The 21,158-nt window shown below is 36.8% G+C and overlaps 1 protein-coding gene across 2 annotated transcripts in view; it reads right to left on the bottom strand.

Annotated features, from left to right (window-relative positions):
- brinp1 (bone morphogenetic protein/retinoic acid inducible neural-specific 1) overlaps positions 1 to 21,158 on the bottom strand; it is a 134,930-nt gene that overhangs the window by 59,983 nt on the left and 53,789 nt on the right. For both annotated transcript variants that reach the window (XM_024299554.2, XM_024299553.2), the window contains exon 3: positions 1,901 to 2,091. In XM_024299554.2, coding sequence (XP_024155322.1) covers positions 1,901 to 2,091 — 191 coding nt within the window. The remainder of the gene's footprint in view (positions 1 to 1,900; positions 2,092 to 21,158) is intronic.

Below are 21,158 nucleotides of genomic sequence, written 5' to 3'. Positions count from 1 at the left end.
TTTTCTGTTCTATGTTTCATGGAACAACAAAAAATAAGCGACTAAATGCACTAAATACAAGACCGTCTTTCTACTAAGCACTGTCTAACAGTAATTTCTCAGAGGCAGTAATTTAAAAAAAATGGTTCTGATTTATAATTTGACCTAAAAAGATGAACCCAAGGTCAAAGAAAACATGGGGGTAATTACAAGGCAGAGAAGATGAGCCAGAGGTTAAATGTAAAAAGAGACAGGAAACACGAAAAAGGGATGCAATAAAAGAAGGACAGAATGGATGATGTGGTTGAAAAAGACACTGTTAATTTTGTCCGCTTTTTTTCTTTTTTTTAACGCCTTCCTGTAATCTTAGTCCTCCAGCACAGGATTTTCATGCCTTCTGCATCCACATGTAAAAGGTGTCAAATGTTATTTGGTGTCCTTTGAAGCACAAAATACATTATTGAATAACATCACACGTTTGCTGCTTATTGCTTGTAGTTTATTTGTTGTTTGTTGCTATGATGGTTTTAATAAAAACTCAATAAAACTACTAAAATGTAGTTTTTGTTAGAAAATAATAGAAAACTGGTCAACTGCATAAAATGAAGCAGTTTAGAGGATGACAAGGTACGTTAATAGTCAGATGTTGAATTTCAATGTCTACTGTCTGTACTTTTTTACTGTCATTAACTGCAAAAACATTTCAGATATGTCTACATAATTTTTGAAAAAGCTTATTTTCCAAATAGTTTACTAGCTTGAGTTATAGTAAATTATTTTATATTTTCTGTATACCTGCATGTTGCCAATGTAACTTATAAAAAAACATATATATTTTTTAGTTTGATATATTTTCAGCAGTCTATAAACCATTTATAATAGATTCCAAAAGATGGATTGTCAAATAAAAACTTAGTTTTTTTAGAATGGCTGTTAATGCTCAGTAGTTACTGGCATTTTATTTTCTTTTATTTGTTGTATTGTATTCCTATTTATCTTATATGTATTTAATTGTTGGCTGATTTTAGTACTTTTATGCTCTTTTTCATTTTGTTTTTCATTAATTTTAAACTTCTGTCTTTTTATTATGAAACACCTTGGAATACCTAAAGGTGTTGTAAAGTGCCATTTAAATAAACATTCATTCATATATTTATTTATTCATTCATTCAACTTTAAAATATATTTAAAAAATGTATGCAAAGAAAATAAAATGGCTAAAAGAAGAATACATTTCCTAATACCTATTTCATTTTTAAAATTTTTGTTAAAACACTATTTCTAATAAGAATGTAATCTGTACGGTGGCCCTGAAGTCCAAATCACATCAAAAAATGTCCCATATGACTTAACTTTTCTGCGTAGTTACTGTGTTTTTGTTTTTTAACATTTCATTTTTGATTTTTTTTGTTAATTAATTTCACTTTCCAATTTTTTTTTTTTTTTTTAAAAACTGGACATGGAAGGTACAATGGGACATCGCTGATTGGATGATGATGTTTGTGTATTATTTCCAACAAAAGTTATTTGACATAAAGTGATACTGGATTTCATTATCCACCAAGCGATGTCCCACAACACCTTCCTGTTCCAGTTTCTCATTGTGTTTCATTTTTAACATTTCATTCTGGAAATTTATTTTATTTTACAACATTTCTTTTTTTATATAATTTGGCTTTTTAAAAAAATGTAATGCTGTTTTTCTTTTTCTTTTTTTTGTCATAAGCCCTAAAATGCTTTAAGTTGAGCAATTTGTTGATGTGATTTGCACTTCAGGGCCACCGTACATTTCTACACATATGAAATACACAGAAATCCTCTAGGAGAAACACAAACTGTGGGGGAAAAAGCATTTAAATCAGTCCACAGAAACCGTTGATCGAACTCTGGAACATCGAAACAATAAGTGAACTCCTCTTACCTCCCAAGGTGGCAGAGATAAGAATATGGGTCCCATATTTCTTAATGATGGTGTCAATGAACTGCTGAGTTGTGGGTCGGCGACCCAGCAAGCGTACGCTGCGCTGGAATTCTGGCATTAGCGGCACCGGGTTGCGGATGAGGTCCCTTCTCTCGATTGCAGTGTTCCTCACCTTCCAACGTGCAAATTCCCTGAAGGATTAGAAGAAAGCGAGTCCTCGGTGAAATTACTCTGGCTCGACAAATAATAACAGCAATAATTACGATGGCAACGCATTCATTATAGAGACCCTGTCTCAACAAATATTTCTGAGTGGAAATTTTGCTGGTGGCTCACACTGTGGAATATCTCATGAATAAAAGAAAAACATAGAGGGGGTATTTTAACAATTTATGAAATAGCTCTGAGCATATTAAAGGTTTTCGCAAGAATAAATAACAGTTGCACATCCAGATAACAGGTAAAACAATAGTGTATTCATTATAATGTTTTCATTTCTTTATATATTTGTAAATGTCTGTATCATTGATGACATTTCACTATAAACAATGTTTTTTTTGTAGCAAAAATGTTTAGAAATGTGGCATTTGTTATGTTTTACATCTAAACATGCAAAGAAATTATTTATATTTGCAAGAACACGATAAGGAAAAATACAGAAAGCATTGAGTGAATGTTTTTACAGAAGAATGGACATAAAAATGATATGTTTGTTTTTCTGCATAATGGACTAATAGTCTTGTTATCACACGATAACGAAATTAATCCCAATATCTCAAAATAACTTGATATCAGTGATTCCATCACATAATTTGACTTTAGTGATTCTATTAATAAGAAGTGCCCACAATGGTTTAATGGCCAAATTAAAGTCATTATGGTTGTTTTTGTATGGAGGAAAATATAGTGGGATTCCCTAAAATAGATTTGTATTAAACTATAGAATGGACACAATTCCATTTCTATTTTTTATTATTTAAAAAACAAAAAAAAAGCTTAAAAGGTTTTGCTAATTTATTTGCACAAACACTAAAAGTGAATTAACCTCACCTAAATTTACTGCACACAACTAATAAAATAAAATAGTATTTCTAAATCAGTAGTTTTGATTGTTAAGGACCTATTATCCTGCAAATGTAAGTTTTAATAGTGGTGAATGTGCTATCGCTTTATTTCTATCCAAAACTGAATTTAACTTTGCTTTTTCCATAAATAAAAAGTTTATGTTAATGTTATATGCTGTAATTTTATTTAGTGAAAAAAGCAAGGAAATTAGGTTATATTCATTTTTATTTCTTATTTGAAATAAATTTGAAATTTAATTAAATATATTGTCAAGTGTTGAAGTTACAAGCAATTAAATGAACTGACTTTTTAAATAATTGTATTTTACGCTTTAATTATGAATTGCACGCATTCTGTTCACACATTGATGATCAATCCAGGATTGTAGAAATGCTTGAAAGCCATTTACTGCCTTTCATAAAAAGCAGAGAAGCTTGTGCGATGTTTACAGTCAATTCAACTCAATTTAGTTTATTTATAAAGAGCCAGTTGAAACCAAAGTTGTCTCAAACCACAACACAAAAATGAACAGACAGATCCTTGTTAATTATGATTGTCTAATCCAATTCATTCCAGATCATTCCAATAAAACCAAATTATCTCAATTTGTGTGCTAATAGTCTAGTAAAGTGACCAATAGATTACATCAAAGTGGTTTCTGTCTAATCCCTTTGCTGAGAAAGAAAAATGTGACAGTCCAATATAAGTAAAATAAAACATATAGATATCTTATAGTTGTGTAAACATCTATAAAACCTTTCGAAAAACTTTATCTTACATTTTATAACTTGTCATTAGCTCTTCTATTCAAGTGAAATAAAGGTATAAGTGTCAAATCTAAAAAGTGTAAATTGCTTAAGATGCTTTTTTATGTGCTTATGCAAACATAACTATAAAACCAACATCTAATGTCCATAAAAAAGTGCATTTGCTGATGCAGAAACTTTCCCCTATGAGCAGCAGAGAGGTTAGTACCAACTGGTCCCCTCAAATTGATCGGCCCTTTAGTTTGAATGTTCTGACACACAGTCAGCAGTGTGTCTGTCTGCTGAAGCTTTGCTCAGCGACAGCAATTTTTAATGCTCTCTTCAGCACTCCTGATAGTCTTTTAAAGTCTCTTTCCTTTCTGCTAGTTGACTGTTTAGCACAACTACATTATTCAGCCAAAATCTGAAAAATAAAAAACCTGGACTCCCTCATAGAGCAGGCTGTTTGATGCATTTATTACACAAAGGGTGGTAAGAAGTGATCATAGAACTGGGGCAAGGGAATGAATATTTATATAACACAGAAAAGAGACAAGGAAATATGCCTTTTCCTTTCCTCCAGTAATCACACAGAGCATCGTGATGGCTCTTTATTAGATTGTGGTGGATTTGCAGATGTCTTTTGTGGGAGTATTTATAATTCTTCAGTGCTGGAAAGAACCAAATGTTCATCTTGTAGGACAGGGCTGAACTCCCATACGAGTACATGCTGATTCAGCTTCCACTTCGCGAACATGCTGCTGTTGACTCTGAAAACTGGAGCAAACCTCAAGCCGTTGAAACAGATGTACCGAAACCTATTTTCAGCTACTCCCTCCCTACGACCATCTCTGCCTCTTTCCCCCTCCATCTCTTTACCAGCACAGAATGACTCCCGTGGCTCGGTCGCATCAATTAACATGCAAAATGTTATGTGGAGGACGTTGGAACTTGAGCCCTTCTGACCCAGATTGAACATGCCAGCAGATGGAACACGTGACATGATTCAGTGCTTTATTTCGTAGCTCCAAGACCAGTTTAATGACCTATCAAGGAAAGTTAAGAGGAGATAAATGGCGCTGAGCTGTATGAAAGGGAGATGGGAATATGGGGGATAACTGTTTCATGGTGTTTGAGTAACACGTGTGGGAGGTTGGGGGCTTTGCAGGTGCCTGTGTAAAAGTATGCCAACATTTGTGCATGGATGTACTACCGATGGTAGACATGATTAAAGGGGTAAATGAATAATTAATTCTTTGGATCAATAACTTGTATGAGATCATAAATTTGCTGTAGACTTTCATGGTGGGACGTGTACATCTAATAATCCCTACACGCTTGTATGACATGTTCTTGGGACCCATACAGAACAAGAACAGAGCAAACGTAACCTTTTTTTTATTATTATTGAAATGAGATATATTAGCCCTTTGAGGTGTCTTTAAAACATTGAGAAAGTGATAAAAGCTTTTCAATATGAAGTATCACGTCCCTTTGTTGCGTTGACTCAAAAGAAGGTTCATTAATCAATCAAAATATTTATATGGTCTTCATTATGTCTGCGTCTAAAGTTCTATTTCCAGTTCTTAAATGTGTCACTTTTACAGTAAAAAGCTGGAAAAACTGGAAACGGAGTTAAAAAAAAAGTTCTGTTGTACTTTCAAAATAATTTTTTTTTTAAATATATAATATTTTACAGTTATGTGGACGTGTTTACGTACAATAACACCAAGAGATAACACTGGCGTCAATTTTCGCCAACAGTTTAATTTTGAAAAGTGAGGAAAAAGAGAGGTCTGATTGACTGATTGGGCACCTTTTGGTCCGCCAAGTCGTGACTGCGGAAGCCGTGGAGTGTGGGCTGCAAGGTGGTGCAGTGGTCAGCACTCTTGCCTTACAGCAAGAAGGCACTGGTTCAAGTCCTGATTGGGATCTTTCCATGTGTGTGTTCTCAAACTCCTTGCAAAAATCTCCTCAATAAGGGAATTGGTGACTTTAAATTGCCCCTATATGTGATTGTGGCCCTGTGACAGACTCACAATCTGTCCAAAGTGTGCCCCGCCTTCACCCAATAGTCGCCGGGTTAGTCTCCAGCAGCCCCGTGACCCCATGAGGGATAAAGCAGGTGAAGAAGATGGATCAATGGATGTGTAAATATCATGCTTTGGGCCTGCTTCTCTGCAAAGGGGACTGACTGTCTGATCCATTTTAAGGAAAGGATGAAATAGGGCATATGGTTAGATTTGGGCCAAAAACCCCCTTTCATCAGGGAGAGCTTTGAGGATGAAGCATTTCGCTCTCTGGACTTCAAATCTAATAAAGAATTTGTGGAGGAAGTTGTTGCCAGTGACAATCCCAAAAGATCACAGCTCTTGAGATGATCTGCATGAAAGAATGAAACTAAAACAGGAAATATTCGACCTGTCATTTCCACCCAAGGTTACATTTCAAAGTATTGAGGGGATGTTTTTTTACTGACCAATCACTTCTTTTCTAAAGAAAAAAAAATCATACAATGCATGATGGAAGTATTGATGAACATCTTATTTTGTAGAAGCTTTTGAACTAGTTAACCTTGTTTGCCCTCTAATTTACCTCAGTTAAAAAGTGAATTCTGACAGAATTTTCAAAGAATCTGTTCACGTGTTCAACCATTAACTGTATATGAGCACTGGACCACGACAGTGTGACATCACCCACAAAATATGGCTTACTTCCAGTTCTGAAGAAATGAAGTGAGTGCAGTTGCCATTTTTTCTCTATTTGGACGCTGCCATGTTGGAGCCGGACGACGTCAGTAACCAGTCGTCGGTCCGAGTTGGTCCGAGTCACTGGCGACAATTAGTCAATTAGGAGTGAGCTTGTTGGAAGTCCACGTCCTTACCATTTGAAAGTGGGCCACAGGAAATCTGCCAATCAGCCAGTAGGCACCACATATTTTTATTAATTGATCTGATTGGTCAATTTATAACTTTAATAACTTGTACTTCAGAAATAATGTCATGAAAAAGAATCTGGATTAGCAGTAACGTTGAAAAACAACACATTCTCACTCCCAAGTTGTCACATATTGACATTTGGTTAAGAACTCCTCCTCCTCGTCACTTTTGGACATTTTGGGTGTCCCCAACTTGTTGTTTTTTGACGGTCTACCTGTTTGCATTAAATCAAGGGTCCCCATCCTCCAGACCGCAAACCGGAACTGGTCCAGTACCGCAATGCGGAGTGCACTGGTACTGGTACCCTAACCTGACACTGGACGCACTACCAGACGCTGTATAGGACCCAAACCGGTACAGGCTTAGGTTAGGGTACCGGTACGAGATTGGGTACCTGGCATGATACGGTACCGGGTTAGGGTACCGGTTTGGGTCTAATACACCGTTCAGTACAGCGCCTGATAGCACATCCGGTGCTGGGTTAGGGTACTAGATTAGAGAACCCGAACCTAACCTAGTACAGGTTTGCTCCCGGTACCGTATCTGATACCGGTGCCGGGTTTGGGTGGCACCAGACGCTGTACTGGACCCGAACTGGTACTAGATGCGGTACCTGGCGGGAACTGGTACCGGGTTAGGGTTGCCGCATCTGGTGCTAGTTTGGGTTCCGGACTGTGTCTGGTACCGCATCCGGTGTTGGATTAGGGTACCGGTACTGGGTTGGGACCCTAATGGTTTGGGTACCGGTGCACTCCACATTGCAGTACTGGACCGTTCCAGTTTGTGGACCTGTGATTTAATGAGAACAGCCAGCACGTCAAAAAACGAGTCACAAATTTATAAGAAAATATAAGAACAAGAACAAACAGTGACGAGGAGGTTCTTAGGCGAATTTCAACATGTGTTGACTTGGGAGTGAGAATATGGTGTAAAAAATGGTAGATGAGCAAGAATGGTTATTCTGACAAATATAATGACTGAGCAATTTCTGTTTGTTTCAATAGAAGTCTTTGGGATTTTGACTTTTTGGATCCAACAGTCACTTCCTGTTTCAAGCAGGAAGTGGAGGGGTTGCTCAATCCAATTCTCAAATACAGTCAATGGTCTCAATGGCAGAAATATATCTATTTACAGGCTTCTGAACAAATTATATTGTAAAGAACCAAAGTGTTTGGAAATGCAAATTCATATTATACACTGAATCAGATCATGACAATTGTCATACAGTAGATTATGGTTCTTCTTTAGAATCTCTTGGTTACTGAGAATAGAAGTGTTAAAAATGAAAACATTTTATAAAATAGCTTTATTATAACATGAATCAGGAAATAATCAGAAAATTGGTGTTTGTTGAAACATAAGCAGTGAGATCTCACCACTGATTTAATACTGAATGCGAACCTCACAACTACACTATTCATGAACGTACACTCTCACACCCATTTGAGTTATGAAGAGCTTTAAGCTCATCATTCCAAACCTCTTAAAGTTCTTTGCCGTATCTTCAAGGTTGTAAAAAAATAAAAACAGTCTGGTGAGTAAGTGCGAGGTGCAGACTAGGCAGAATCCAGAAACTCCAGCAAGGTCAAAAACACAATCAGGATCAAGCGAGCAGGCAGGCAGGCAATAAACAGAGCACTGGAAAGCTGAGGAACAAGGCAACAAAGACAATCTGGCAAATGAGTTCTGAGAGACTGGGAGTTTGTATACTGCGGGGGCTGCTCAGCAGAGTAAATCAGGTGAGCCGTATGGTGAGGGAATACCCGTTTATGAAGCAGACATGAAAGCAGGACAAGACACATGGAGGGGGTCTGAAAAGGTGGTTCTCTTAAAAGCTAAAATGAATAAAATAATAATAGTAAGCCCAAAAAAAGAAAACAGAGCAACATTTGAGCTCAGACTTTGTTTGATAATGCATGACTTTCTTTTCTTTATAGAGTCTAAAATCTGAAAATCCATTAATCCCTCTGTACTTTCATTCAAATCGCCTTCTTATCAGATTACCTTCGCCTTGCTTGTCTCTTCATGGTTTAGACGACGTGAACAGTGGTTGCTAGGAAATACAACATTACAATCAAATTTCATTTCACTTTATCTCCCAAACTGAGACAAAGCAAATACATTTTCTTTCTGAGATCAACTGTATTATTGAATGTGCATCAGCCGATGTCTATTTTAGGCCCAAAAGCTTAAAGATGAGAGATTACAAGCATGTAGATGAAGTGATTTCTGTATATTTTTTTATTCTGACCCTGAAGTCAGTTGAGATAAAGATAAATGCTGTGCATTCGAGCATAAATAGAAAATGTCAGTTGATGCTGACAAAGTTGCACCAGAAATTATATCTTTTTTTTAGCTGGATTTTCTTAGGTGTAGCATAAACATAATCTCTGCACATCTTTTAAACTTGATAAAAAAACAGGTAGGGAATATTGATTATAATCAAAAACATCTTTATTTGGTCATCTGAAAGACAAAAGTAACGAATAAATGATTTGAAAAGTTAAAGAGCCAGCAGTATTTTTGAAGCTACTATCCCACTCACTTGGGGTGTTTTAACCCCTCAACACTTGAAACGTCACCGGCGACCCCTGAATAACAAACGCTCTTTGACGTTTCGTAACTCTTCGACCGTAATCAACATGACTCAGTTGATTTTGATGCAAAGCAAAGCAGCTTTTATTATCAGCTTTGCACTGATTTGCTAGACGTTACAAACATAAAGTATTGAAAAGCCTCTTTTCTCCTCTACAAAATCAGTTGATTTATGTCAATTATTCATTATTGTACAGTATTACATATCACTGCATGATATGTAACACTGTACAATATTTGCTTCAGAATTTGCAGGAATTACATTGATCACATTTACTGTTGTAGGAGGCTATATATTAAGAATTGTGTGTATTAAAATGTTACCTTTTCACAGAGTATTTTTCAGAGTATAAATCACCAATTTTTGCATACCGGTAGTTTGTTCAGTGGTGCGACTTATATGTGATTTTGCAAAAATAAATAGCAACAACCACTAGAGGGCACTGTAGGTGTGTGTATCAGTATTTACTACAGACAATATTGCAGAAGAAGAAGTGCTACTAAGTCTTACGCTGAGTTTGTCAGAATTGTTCTAAAACAATACAGACAATAAAGACTTCAACAGATTTTGTGATTTAAAGAGATAAAAAAAGAGCTGAGTTGACTTTGCGTTGTGTTTATGTTATTGTTACTCAAATAGTTGTTCATATGTTTCGCTAATATACTAAATTCTTACAAAAGAAAAAAAAAAGTTAAAGTCCCACTAGTTGTCACGCACCTACGTGTTAGGGCTGGGAATCTCAGGGTAACTTATGAAACTGATAGTAATATTGCAATAATTAATATATTACTCTATGATATCACTATTTTGTAACATATAAATAATTTTATTTACCCCCAATTTTTTTAACAATCTAAAACACAATTTAACAATCCAACAGCTTTTGCAACAGTAACATACATTAATCAATAATTCCTAATGTGTCTTCAATAATGATGACTTATAGTCCAAAAAATACAGTACTTTATACTATCCAAATTATCACCTTTTTTTTTTATTTCAAATTTTTTTGTTGTAATCTTAAATGTCTTATTACATTTTTTTTAAATGTATACATGCTTGTGTTTTATTTTGATACGCATATGGATGATTTGCTTGAATTTTATCAATATATACCATAAAGCTCAAACCAAGACACGACCTTTGTATACGCGGCGTCAAGGCACATGTAGGATCTTGCTGCTGCGATTGAGACACCTTGAGAGAGTGACAGACATTCGGAGACAAAGTGTGTCAGCACAGAGGGAGGAGAGGCACAGTTTTGCGAAAAGAACATCTCTAATTAATGGAGTGGGAAACTGGCTTGCCAAGGCGCATTAAAAGCATGTTCTTGGGCACCTCATAAATGACATCGGTGGGGAGGAAAAATAAATAAATAAATGGAGAGATAAAAGCCGGACGGTCGGTGAGTTACACGTCGTGTGCTGCTAAAGGGGGCAGATCTACTGCTGCGGGCAAAATTAATGTGTGGTCGCAAATCATAAACAGCTCAGTGCTGCGGGTGAGATTTGGAAACTGCAGTGATCTACAAAGGTGTAACCACCTTATTTCAAGTCTGATTAAAGCAGCGTACCGGGACTGCGGAGCTGCTCAATGGTGGGTCTTTCATATGCTAAGAAAAGCACTTCTTAGCATTTAAACAACTGCTTTTAGTTCACCTAAAAGAACACTAATATACAAATAAATATGAAAATGCAAAAAGTAAAAGTACATCTAAATTATTTTTTTATCTCAAGTTTTTTTAACCAACATCTGGTCCAGAATTTGCACATCCCGAAATGATATTTTAGGAATTTGGTGCTTTTTTCCTGATTTTGTGTTTGCTCCAACTGATCCCACTCTGCCCTCTTGTCATGTTAAAACCTGGCGTCAGTCATTACCCCAGCTGTCTTTTCTTGACTTGATTACTTCTTCATATTTAAATTTGAGGTTTCTATTGCACATATTTCAGAAATCATCATCATTATATTTTCTGCTTTTTTTTTCCTCTAGTTTTGCATGTGAAAACAACAGTTTCCAACCTTCATTTGCCACAAACTGGTATCAAGTCTAGGCTCACCTTTTGCTGTTTTGCAGATTTTAGAGCAATTCTTCTTTTTTATAACAGTTCTGCATCCTGATTGGCTGTAGACATTTTAACCCTTGTGCTTACTCATGGGGTCCAGATGACCCAACCCTCACATTGACGTGTTTACCTCCCATGATAAAGGTGGACAGAACTTCATGTCTATCACAAAGATCAAACATCATTGAATAAAAAGTTCAGCGCTCTGTCTTGTAGGGTCCAGAAATTCCCACTCCCAAACTTTACTACAGCACTTTGCAAAATCCATCAAAACTCTCAAAACTTCCATTAGAATGTAACTTCCTGTGTGGCCCTCCTGATTAAAGTAATGAAAGGAAGTCCCATCACAATGGTGAGTGAATTAACATGATGCTGTTTGTTGATATTATGTTAATATATTCATGTTTTAAACATGTGTTGCATAATTCTTCCATAAATTACAAATAACGGAAAAACACCAGTGAATAAATATTTAATAGGAGGTTTAGTATGCTATAAAATAAAATAAAATAAATAAATGTAGATACAAACATTTCTGCTTAAAAATGTTCTTCCTTAAGCCAAAAAGTCTATAAACAACTTAGAGTGGCATGTTAGTTTTAGTGGAATTTCTGCACCCTGAATCACCACTTAAAGGTATAGTATTTGCCTAAAATTGGATTTTGATCAGTGAAAATATGTTAATGCAGTGTTTGGCAGAGATCTATAGAAGCACTAACACATTTATCCTGCATGTATCAGCCATGAGTCTGTCAGTTTTTCCTCTTCCATTTACACAACAGTTTCCGTTATTCAGATGAACGACGGGACTAGGAAGACACAAATTACATTTTGCTTCTAAATCTTTGAAAACTAAAATATATACAATTTAAATTGTCATTTATTTCCCAACTTATTTAAAAAAAAAAAAAAAAAACTGTAAAAAAGTCAGTTTTCTACTTTCACACTATTTAGAGGATCAATCTCGTGTACATTTGTACTCCGAGTACACTGGTGAGGCTTAAATGATCATTTTTTGCTCTCAGAGATGCGATGATTCAACTCTGCTGTAACATCTGTAGCTACAGCTTGATGCTAATGTTGAGCCAAATTACATCATGGTTAGGTTTTAGCAGCATTAGGCCTCTGATCGGGCATGAATGCTGTTCTCTAGGAGTGAAATATTGGTTGACACTTTTTGCTTTAAAAGTAAGAGATTTCATCTGTTTAAATGCTCAAATCAGATATTTGTGAGAAGTTATTATTTGGTATAGGTTTCAACAGTTTCAAATAATAGTGGATTGAAGACATAATTTTAAGATTAGAAGTCGTACATTTTGTTTTTTGTCAAAAAAAAAAAAAAAAAAAAAGTCAAAACCATTATTTAAAGACTCACTCCAATGAAAATTATGTTTTTGGTGTTATTAAAATGTTTTTATGGCCTTTTTCTAATGATGGGGTACATATAGTAAGAAAATTGAGTTTGAAGTTCCATTTCTGAGTATATCTTTATTAAAATTATTGTGATTCTGGAGCAGACGAAAAAATATAGTTTAATAAAGATCGTATGGCTGCATAGCTCCAATACTCTTACACCTTTTTGTTGCGCTGGTAGATTTGAGGTGTGAGGGGCTGTAAGCTAGCAGGAGAGCATGTAAACCTATGGGTGAGAGGAAGTGGGGGCGGAGCTGCTCTGCACAAACAGTCCCGCCCACTACTTAGAGACAAATTTTTAATGAACTACTGCTGCTCTGCAAAAACTATGCCTTAAAAACAATAGTTTTTTTTCTATTTTTTTTGTATTTTAATGTGTAGTAATTCTGCTAAAAATAACTATTAATGTAATGTGATCATTAGTTTTATCAGCGAAAATTACAAAAAAATAGATATGTGGACATAATTTATGCTAGAGTCGTACTGTTCTGAATGATATGAAGAACTTGCTCTAATATTTTGCCACGTTATTTTTTTCTAAGATATAAATATATTTCAAAGCACCTCAATTTTGACCTCAGCAAGGATTCATCATTTCATGCTCACTTTTCTGATAGCTTTAACTCCAAATCTATTTCAATCAAGACATGTCAGGTGCACGATAAAGCAGACGCACACAAGAAGTCATTTAGATATGCAATTACCTTTCCTATTCCCACAACACATATTACAATTTCAGAATACGACTAAAAGGAAGAATCACATTGGATTCCTGCCATTTACTGCGCAGCATAAATAGTTTTGCTGAACCTGAAATCTGATGCCATGGAGCAAGGAGAAGGAGTCGCCTGAAATACTGTATCATCCAAGTACAGAATGGTCATATTGATTTTCCTCTTTTTTTTCTACTTTAAAATTTCACGGAAGACTGTGTTCCTTTATGAGGACGGCAGTTAATGAAACTCTTTCTGGGGAAAAAAAAAGCTTTATTGTTTTGAAATGTTATTCTTCTAATGAAAAAAAATGATTCTATTCTTTGATTCTTTAATCTAATTGCTCAAGTTCTTGTTACTTTACAACTGTCTAAAGGTAGATATAAAAAAAAATAAAATGAATACCTTTGAAACTGAAACTTGATGAGAGTAAGGAGAAAAGAAATGACCAGGGAATAACAGAAAAGTTAGTCCAGAGATGACAGAAGGTCAGAGACATCCAACCCCAGGTGAAAGTGAAGGTGTCAAAGGCCAAAACGAAAGGCCGCATCAGGGACGTGTATGACACAAAGAACGGAAAGGTATGGGCTGGCAAGGCAGAGATAGGAAGGATGTTCGGGAGCTCAAGGTCAGGGATGGAAATGTGTTAACAGGTTCCACGAGTGTGATGGAAAGATGGAAGGAAAACTTTGAAGAGGTGATGAACGAGGAAAGTTAGAGAGCACAGAGCAGAAGAGGAGGCTGCTGTGAAGCAAGAAGTAGAAAAGATCAGGAAGGATGAAATGAGGAAGGCATTGAAGAGGATGAAGAGTGGAAAGGCAGTTGATCCTGACAGGATACCTGTAGAGCTTTGGAAGAGTTTAGGAGAGGTGGCAATAGAGTTTTTGACAGGACTGTTTCACGGGATATTGGAAGGTGAGACCTGAGGAATAGAGAAGTGTTCTGGTGTCCTTTTATAAGAAGTAAGGTGGACAGATTTAGCAAAACTACACAGATATGAAACTGATGACTCACACAATGAAGTCATATTACAGAAGGTTATTATATATGTGCAAATGTATGGTTTTATGGCAAAAAAAGAGTATTCCAATATTTGCCTCTGGAGAGAGAACAGAGAATCTCTTTGTGTTGTTGTACATCTATGGATACAACAGACATATGACAAGTGTTCACACTGGACAAGCAAGGAGGGGCTTCTTCTTTGTTTTCTTATTTTTCTAGTGTTTACAAGTATAAGGTTCACTATCTACAGTTACAAGATGATTGGTGCAAAATATTAAAACAGTGCAAATCTTGCTCCAGGTCTTTTCTTTTACAGCTTTATCTCAACACACGAAAGTCTTGGTATCATATAGTTCCAACAGAGCAAAAACTGCAATTATTAATTTATCCTCTCTGGGGACCTATCCTTATGTCACTACCAAATCAGAGTCCTTGAGTGGTCAAAGTTCAACCTGGTTTGACTTTCAACGTGCGTTCACTATCTAAGTGTCTTGTAGTGTATGAGAGCTAGAAGACAGTGGTGAGATCTAGTTGTGAGAGAGGAGTTTAGGGTGGAGGTGGAAGTGCACCAGGGAACAACTTCTTGTTTGCTGAGGTGATGTACAAAAGATGAGTTTAAAAAGGAATCTACGTGGATCATGATGTTTGCAGATGACATTGTAGTGTAGTATAGTGAGACTATGGAGAAGGTGGAGGAACATCTAGAGACCTGTATCCTAACATGGTACAGGTCTGATACCGGGATGCGGACCGGACCAGTATCCTAACATGGTACAGGTCTGATATTGGGATGCGGACTGGACCAGTACCCTAATCCTAACTTGGTACAGGTACTCTAACCCGTTTGCACGTCTGTTACCGTGTCGCGAGGGCCAAAGACTTATGATTTAAATAAATACCCTACATGTCAAAAAGCGACAAGTTGTGGACACCCAAAATGTCAAGAAGTGACACGGAGGAGGCCCAAACCATATATTCACATATGATGAGTTGGGAGTGAGAACGTATAGAGAGTAGAGGTGGAGAAGGTTGGAACAATTGAAGGAAGGTTTCTGGTGTGATGTGCGACAAAGAGAGTGTCAGCAAGAATGAAATGAAAGGTGTGGAAAACTTTGAAGAAAACTGCCATGTTGTTGGTTTAGAGACAGTGGTTTTGAAGAAAAGACAGGAGGCAGAGCTGGAGGGGGCAGAGAGGAAGATGTTGAGGTTCACTGTGGGAGTGATGAGGATGGATAGACTCAGGAATGAATCCATCAGAGGAACAATTGTGTTAGATATTTTGGAGATAAGTGCAGGGAAGCACCTTTCAATGGTTTGGGCCCGTTGAGAAGATGGACAGTGATGACATTGGTAAAAGGATGTTGAGGACAGAGACACCAGGAACGAGGAAGACTAAAGAGATTCATGGAGGTATTAAAGGAGGAGATGAGGGCGGAAAATAGTAGTAGATGGAGGGGATAACCTGCTATGGCAACCCCTAAAGGAAGCAATTGAAAAGCAGAGATAAAGAAGAAAAGAACACCAACAGAAACCACATACAAATATGAAACAATGACTCTTTTGAAACGCATGTTGTGTAAAGCAGTGTGAGCCGAATGACAAAGGCTAAAATGAAGCTGTCCCAAAATTATTCAGCAAATCATCCCACACAAAATCATTTTGCGATATACCACTGTGCTCGCCAATCTATAAGAAAGAAAATTAAACTCCCGTTTGAATATTTGCCATTTCATCTTTTATAGAGCCCAGCTCGGCTTTCCATTGCTGAGCATCATGACAGCCTCAACAGAAAACGCCAGCAAGCTGTGAGGACTGGGTTCGGGCTTTTATCCAATAATGGTAATTCCCCCATGAATGACTTTGTGAAGCGATTTTGTCTTCCCACACAGTATTGACTTATTCGCTTTCATTCTGTACATAATGCTCCTACACAGCAAGAGAACTGCATGATCTCATCTGCTTGGCTGTGGAATCTTTCGAGAGATTGAGGATTAATGTTATTACATCGAGACCAACGTGTGGCCCAGCAGGGTTTATGAACGTCTGGATGTGTTGCATCTTCTGTTTCCTTCTGAAGAGAAACTTCACAAGGCTGGGAGAGAGATGCTTTATTAATATGCAACTTTTATAAAGTGTGTGTTCTGTATGTTTTTAATCCACCTGAAGAGGAAAAAGTGTATGTTTTAACTCCAATCATCTTTTGAGTTGTTTTACAAGAGTTCTCAGTGGTCTTTTAAAGATAATTATGCAGTTTTTAGTCAAAATATTAATTAAAAAAAGAGCTGTTTGCTAAGACAAAATTTCTTCAGTAGTTCTTTAGAAATGTACCTAAATTGTGGGTGGAACCAATGCCAGAACACAACCCCACCCCCACTTCCCCTCCCCTAGCTGAGAGCTCTTTTTTTCCAGTGTATCCTGCTAGCTTACACTCTTAATTCCAACCTAACATTACCAGTGCAGCAAAAATGGCGAGCAGTATTGGTCAGTTTTGAACCAAATGTCAGCTCAGACGAGGAAAACGAAGACGTCCATAGATTTCAAAACATTCTCATCCCCAAGTTGTCCCATATTGACATTTGGTTAAGGCTCCCTCCACATCACTTTTTGACGTGTTGGGTGTCCCCAAGTCATTGTTTTTTGATGTGCTGGCTGATCATACAATCAAGGGTCTGCAACCCCCGGGATATGTGACTGGATGCAGTACTGGATGTGATATTGGAGGGGCACTGGTCATCGGGACGCGTCCTGTACCGGTACCCTAACTCAGTACCGATACCCTAACCTTAACTTGGTACTGGTTCGTCTCCAGTATGTGTAGCCTAAACTTTAACCCAGTACTGGTTCGTGTGCAGTACCATTACCCTAACCCAGTACTGGTTTGAGTCCAGTACCAGAACCTTAACCTTAACCCGGTACTGGTTTGTGTCCAGTACTGGCTTATGTCCAGTACTGGTACTCTAACCTTAACCTGGTACTGGTTTGCATCCATTAGCGGCTCCCTAACCCTGTACTGGTACTCTAGCCTTATCCTGGTACTGGTTCGTGTCCGGTTTGTGCCCGGTGCTCTGTCTGGTATCTGTTTGGGTCCGGTACCGCATCTTGTCTGGTGTCGGGTTAGGGTCCTGGGTCTGGGTACTGGAGCGCTACGCGTCTCGGTACTGTACCGGTTCTGGTTTGTGGGACCAATGATTTAAAGGGGGCCCGGCCAGTACATCAAAAAACGACGACTTGGGGACACCCAAATTTACGCGGAGGGGTCCTTAACCACACATCAAAATGTGACGACTTGGGAATGAGAATATGTTGTAGATTTAGTCGTCTAGAAGTGGATGCATCAGAATGGAGTGGACCAGGGAACTTATTTTCTATGTATCAAATACAATCAAACTTAATTTCTTGCTTGCTCTTGATTCCCAATGAATTGTATAAAGAAATACTCTGAAATGCAATTTCAAGCTTAATTAATTTTCTTTATATGTCCTCCATAATCAGAAAAATGCCACAAGATCATGTTAACACAACACTGCAATTTTGTACTGCGCTCTACTCTGATATTTGCCAGAGTAGATCCCACGCAAACTAGAGTAGGATCATGCTTTATTTTCCACAAGACAATGCATTTTTTTTTTTCATAAAAAAGAAAATAATAGAGTTCAATCTGACCAAAAAGCAGAACTTCACTGTGCATTTTGACCGCTGCATCCGTGTGGAGCCTGTATCTTTGAAATCGGTGTTACGATATTTTCCTGTAAGGGAGTTATTTCTTTCAGCAGGAGCCTTGTACCTGTGTTGCAACAGTTTTATGTGTAGCTTGACAGATTGGAATAGAAAAAAGAGAGATGTAGGTGTGTGTGTGTGAGTGAAGAATGCAGGCCTTCCTCTGCAATAAGAGGGAGGCAAAGCCTGGTAATAAATCAAACAGACAGAGATACAATTGAAATCCTGCATGAATTTCAACCACTGAAGATTATTCAAAATATTATGAAATGATTCTTAATCTTATGCTTCAGTACACAGAGAAGGGGTATGCCAAAAAAAAAAAGAGGGCTGGAATATTAGCTAGATGAGGTGTTTGCTCGTATGCTTGTTCGGTTTTTCCTACTTCAACGCTGGCATGGGCTGCATTTTTAAACACTCGGTAAACACTGGAGGAAATTGGACAGGCTGTTTTAAAATTCTACTGCAACATGAACTCAGAGGCCTTGTGGAAATCTCCAAATGGCTCTTCCAGGCTAAAGGGTCTAGATAAAATTGGGTGTGTGTTAACAGTAAATCAGTTTAAATATAATGGAATATAAAACTGCAATAAAAAATGTGAACATTTTCAGGGAATTCTTGCTAATTCTTTTGGTTGGGAAACCATCTCTTTCATGTTTGTTTGTTTGTTTGTTTTATTATTTTTCTGTTTTTGTCTTATCCATCTATCCATTTTCTTAACCTGCTATATCTCTTTCAGGGTTGCTGGGGCCTATCCTGGCTCTTGTTGGGCAAAGTTGGGGTGGACAGACACACAATCACATATCCAAATACTATAAAGTCAACTCGCTTTCAGGTGAAAAGTCTTATCAAATGCTCGTAAACCAGAATTTTGGGCTTCTGCGTCCCAACCGCTCATGATCGCGCATCACTACGCAAAATTTTGAGTCTTATTTCAGGCTCCACGTATAAATCAGACCTGTGGGAAACGTCAACTTTATAACAAGGAACTGTTGTAAACATGATCACAGAGCCTGATCACATTAAAATGACACCAATGGGGATGTTTGTAGGAACATAAATTAGAAAACAAAAAGCCTGGAGGAAAATTTGCACTGTATTGACTTTTCTCTATGCCAATTGTAGTAGGTGGACAAGTGCTAATAAACAGTAAAAATCCAAACGGAAAAGAATCTTCTCCTTGCTTCTACCTGCGTGTCTGGCGCTGGTCCGGTGTGAACACCACCAGCTGGACGTGTGTTTATTAAACCACGTACAAAGCGTTCTTGAACGCACCACACGTGGCCTGTGTGAATGCAGCATTAGAGTAACCAATGAAGTATGTTTTTGGACTTCTGGGAAGTAACCTGAGTACTCAGAAAAAAACCCATGCATGTACAGGGAGAGTATGCTGTATTTGTCATATTTTACAGGATATTCTTATGCTGCATTCACACCAGACACGATTCATGCGGCAGGGGTGTCTAGTTTTAAAGTTAAGTCAATGCGCATGCATGATCTGAGGCTCTGCAGTGCAATGTCGCCATCAGGGTGACATGGTTCATGGTTCAAATCATTTTTCAGATCAGTAAAAAGAAAAAGAAAAGAAAAAACAACAGGAAAAAACAAGAAAAGAAAAGCCTAAAATTACTTTTTTGAAAGGCTTTAAAAAATATATTTGAGAAAATATATATCAGGCATCGAACATTTAAGAGAGGTGACAGACGGGAATTTGATGTGCAAATTGCATCCAGTCTGAATGCAGCAATAAGGTGTCAGTTCACAACTAATCTGAACGCATCAAGTCAACAAATTTAAACCAAAAAATGTACCTTTTACAAAATTACTGAAGAGGGGAAAGTTTTATTTATTTATTTTTTTTGTCAAAAAGGCTCATGTTTCATACTTTTTACTCACCTTTATTTTTTATTTTTTATTTAAACTGTACTACTTCTGGAAAAAAAAAATGTCTCTGAAAGTTATTGTGCCCTCATTTTGTCAAAAATGTTGCCAAAACCTGAAAAGAAAATCCATGACAAACTCTAGTTTAGACATCATTATGTGTATTAGAGCAAATTACTTTATTAAATTGTAAAAAATGTCATTGGTGGCCCCAAATAGAAAAATCTTTTCAGTAGACATATTTAAAAATCTTTTAATATAAAATCACTTCATTGCTGACTATTAACTTCCTGTTTATGATTTTTTTTTTTTTTTTCGTAGGATTTTCCTTTCAACTAAAAGCAAATGAAACCTAATTATATTTGGTATAATAGCTTTGTTAGTGTAATCTGTAATTGTATTGAGTTGATGAAATCTTTTCATTTACTTTTCTACAGCAAGTGCAGTGTGTGAGATTAGCACATGTTTAAATCTAATTAGCTGTTCTGTTAATGTTGCAGTCTCGAAGAGGAAGAAAGAAAATTACCTGCTAAACGCCACTTCCACAAAATACATACACATGCTGTTCACTGAATGTTCACCATCCAACTCACAATAGACATTCAGGTTTTGCCTCACACTTTCCACTCGATAATTTGCAGCGTTTTCAGATAATGGCACTCATATTTTGTGTCTTATCGCACGCAATCATGTCCACCTCCCATGTATTTGACACCAATAAAGCCTATCTGCATACGAGGCGGTTGCACAGGCCTTTTATTTACCTCCCACTAAGTCGTAATAGTTCTTTATTCCTTCTCAAATGCAAATATTTTTTTAAAAAGTCATTTTATTTTGGCATTTTTGATAGTCTTTAATTTGAACAAATTTCACACAAAAAAATCCCCAAAATAAACAGCAGTCTTGGCATACTTCACCATAAAACACTGAGATACAGTAAATATGAAGTGTTTATGTTGATTCCAGTACACCCTGTAAAAAAATGAAAAGAAAAGAAATGTGTATCCTCAATGCAGATTTATATGGAGGGCTAAATGAGCCCATTTAAAATAAATAAATAAATACATATATATATATATATATATATATATATATATATATATATATATATATATATATAT

The sequence above is a fragment of the Oryzias melastigma genome, linkage group LG12 (assembly GCF_002922805.2).
Source record: "Oryzias melastigma strain HK-1 linkage group LG12, ASM292280v2, whole genome shotgun sequence".
NCBI lineage: Eukaryota > Metazoa > Chordata > Actinopteri > Beloniformes > Adrianichthyidae > Oryzias > Oryzias melastigma.
This window is presented reverse-complemented; position numbering and strand designations above follow the sequence as displayed.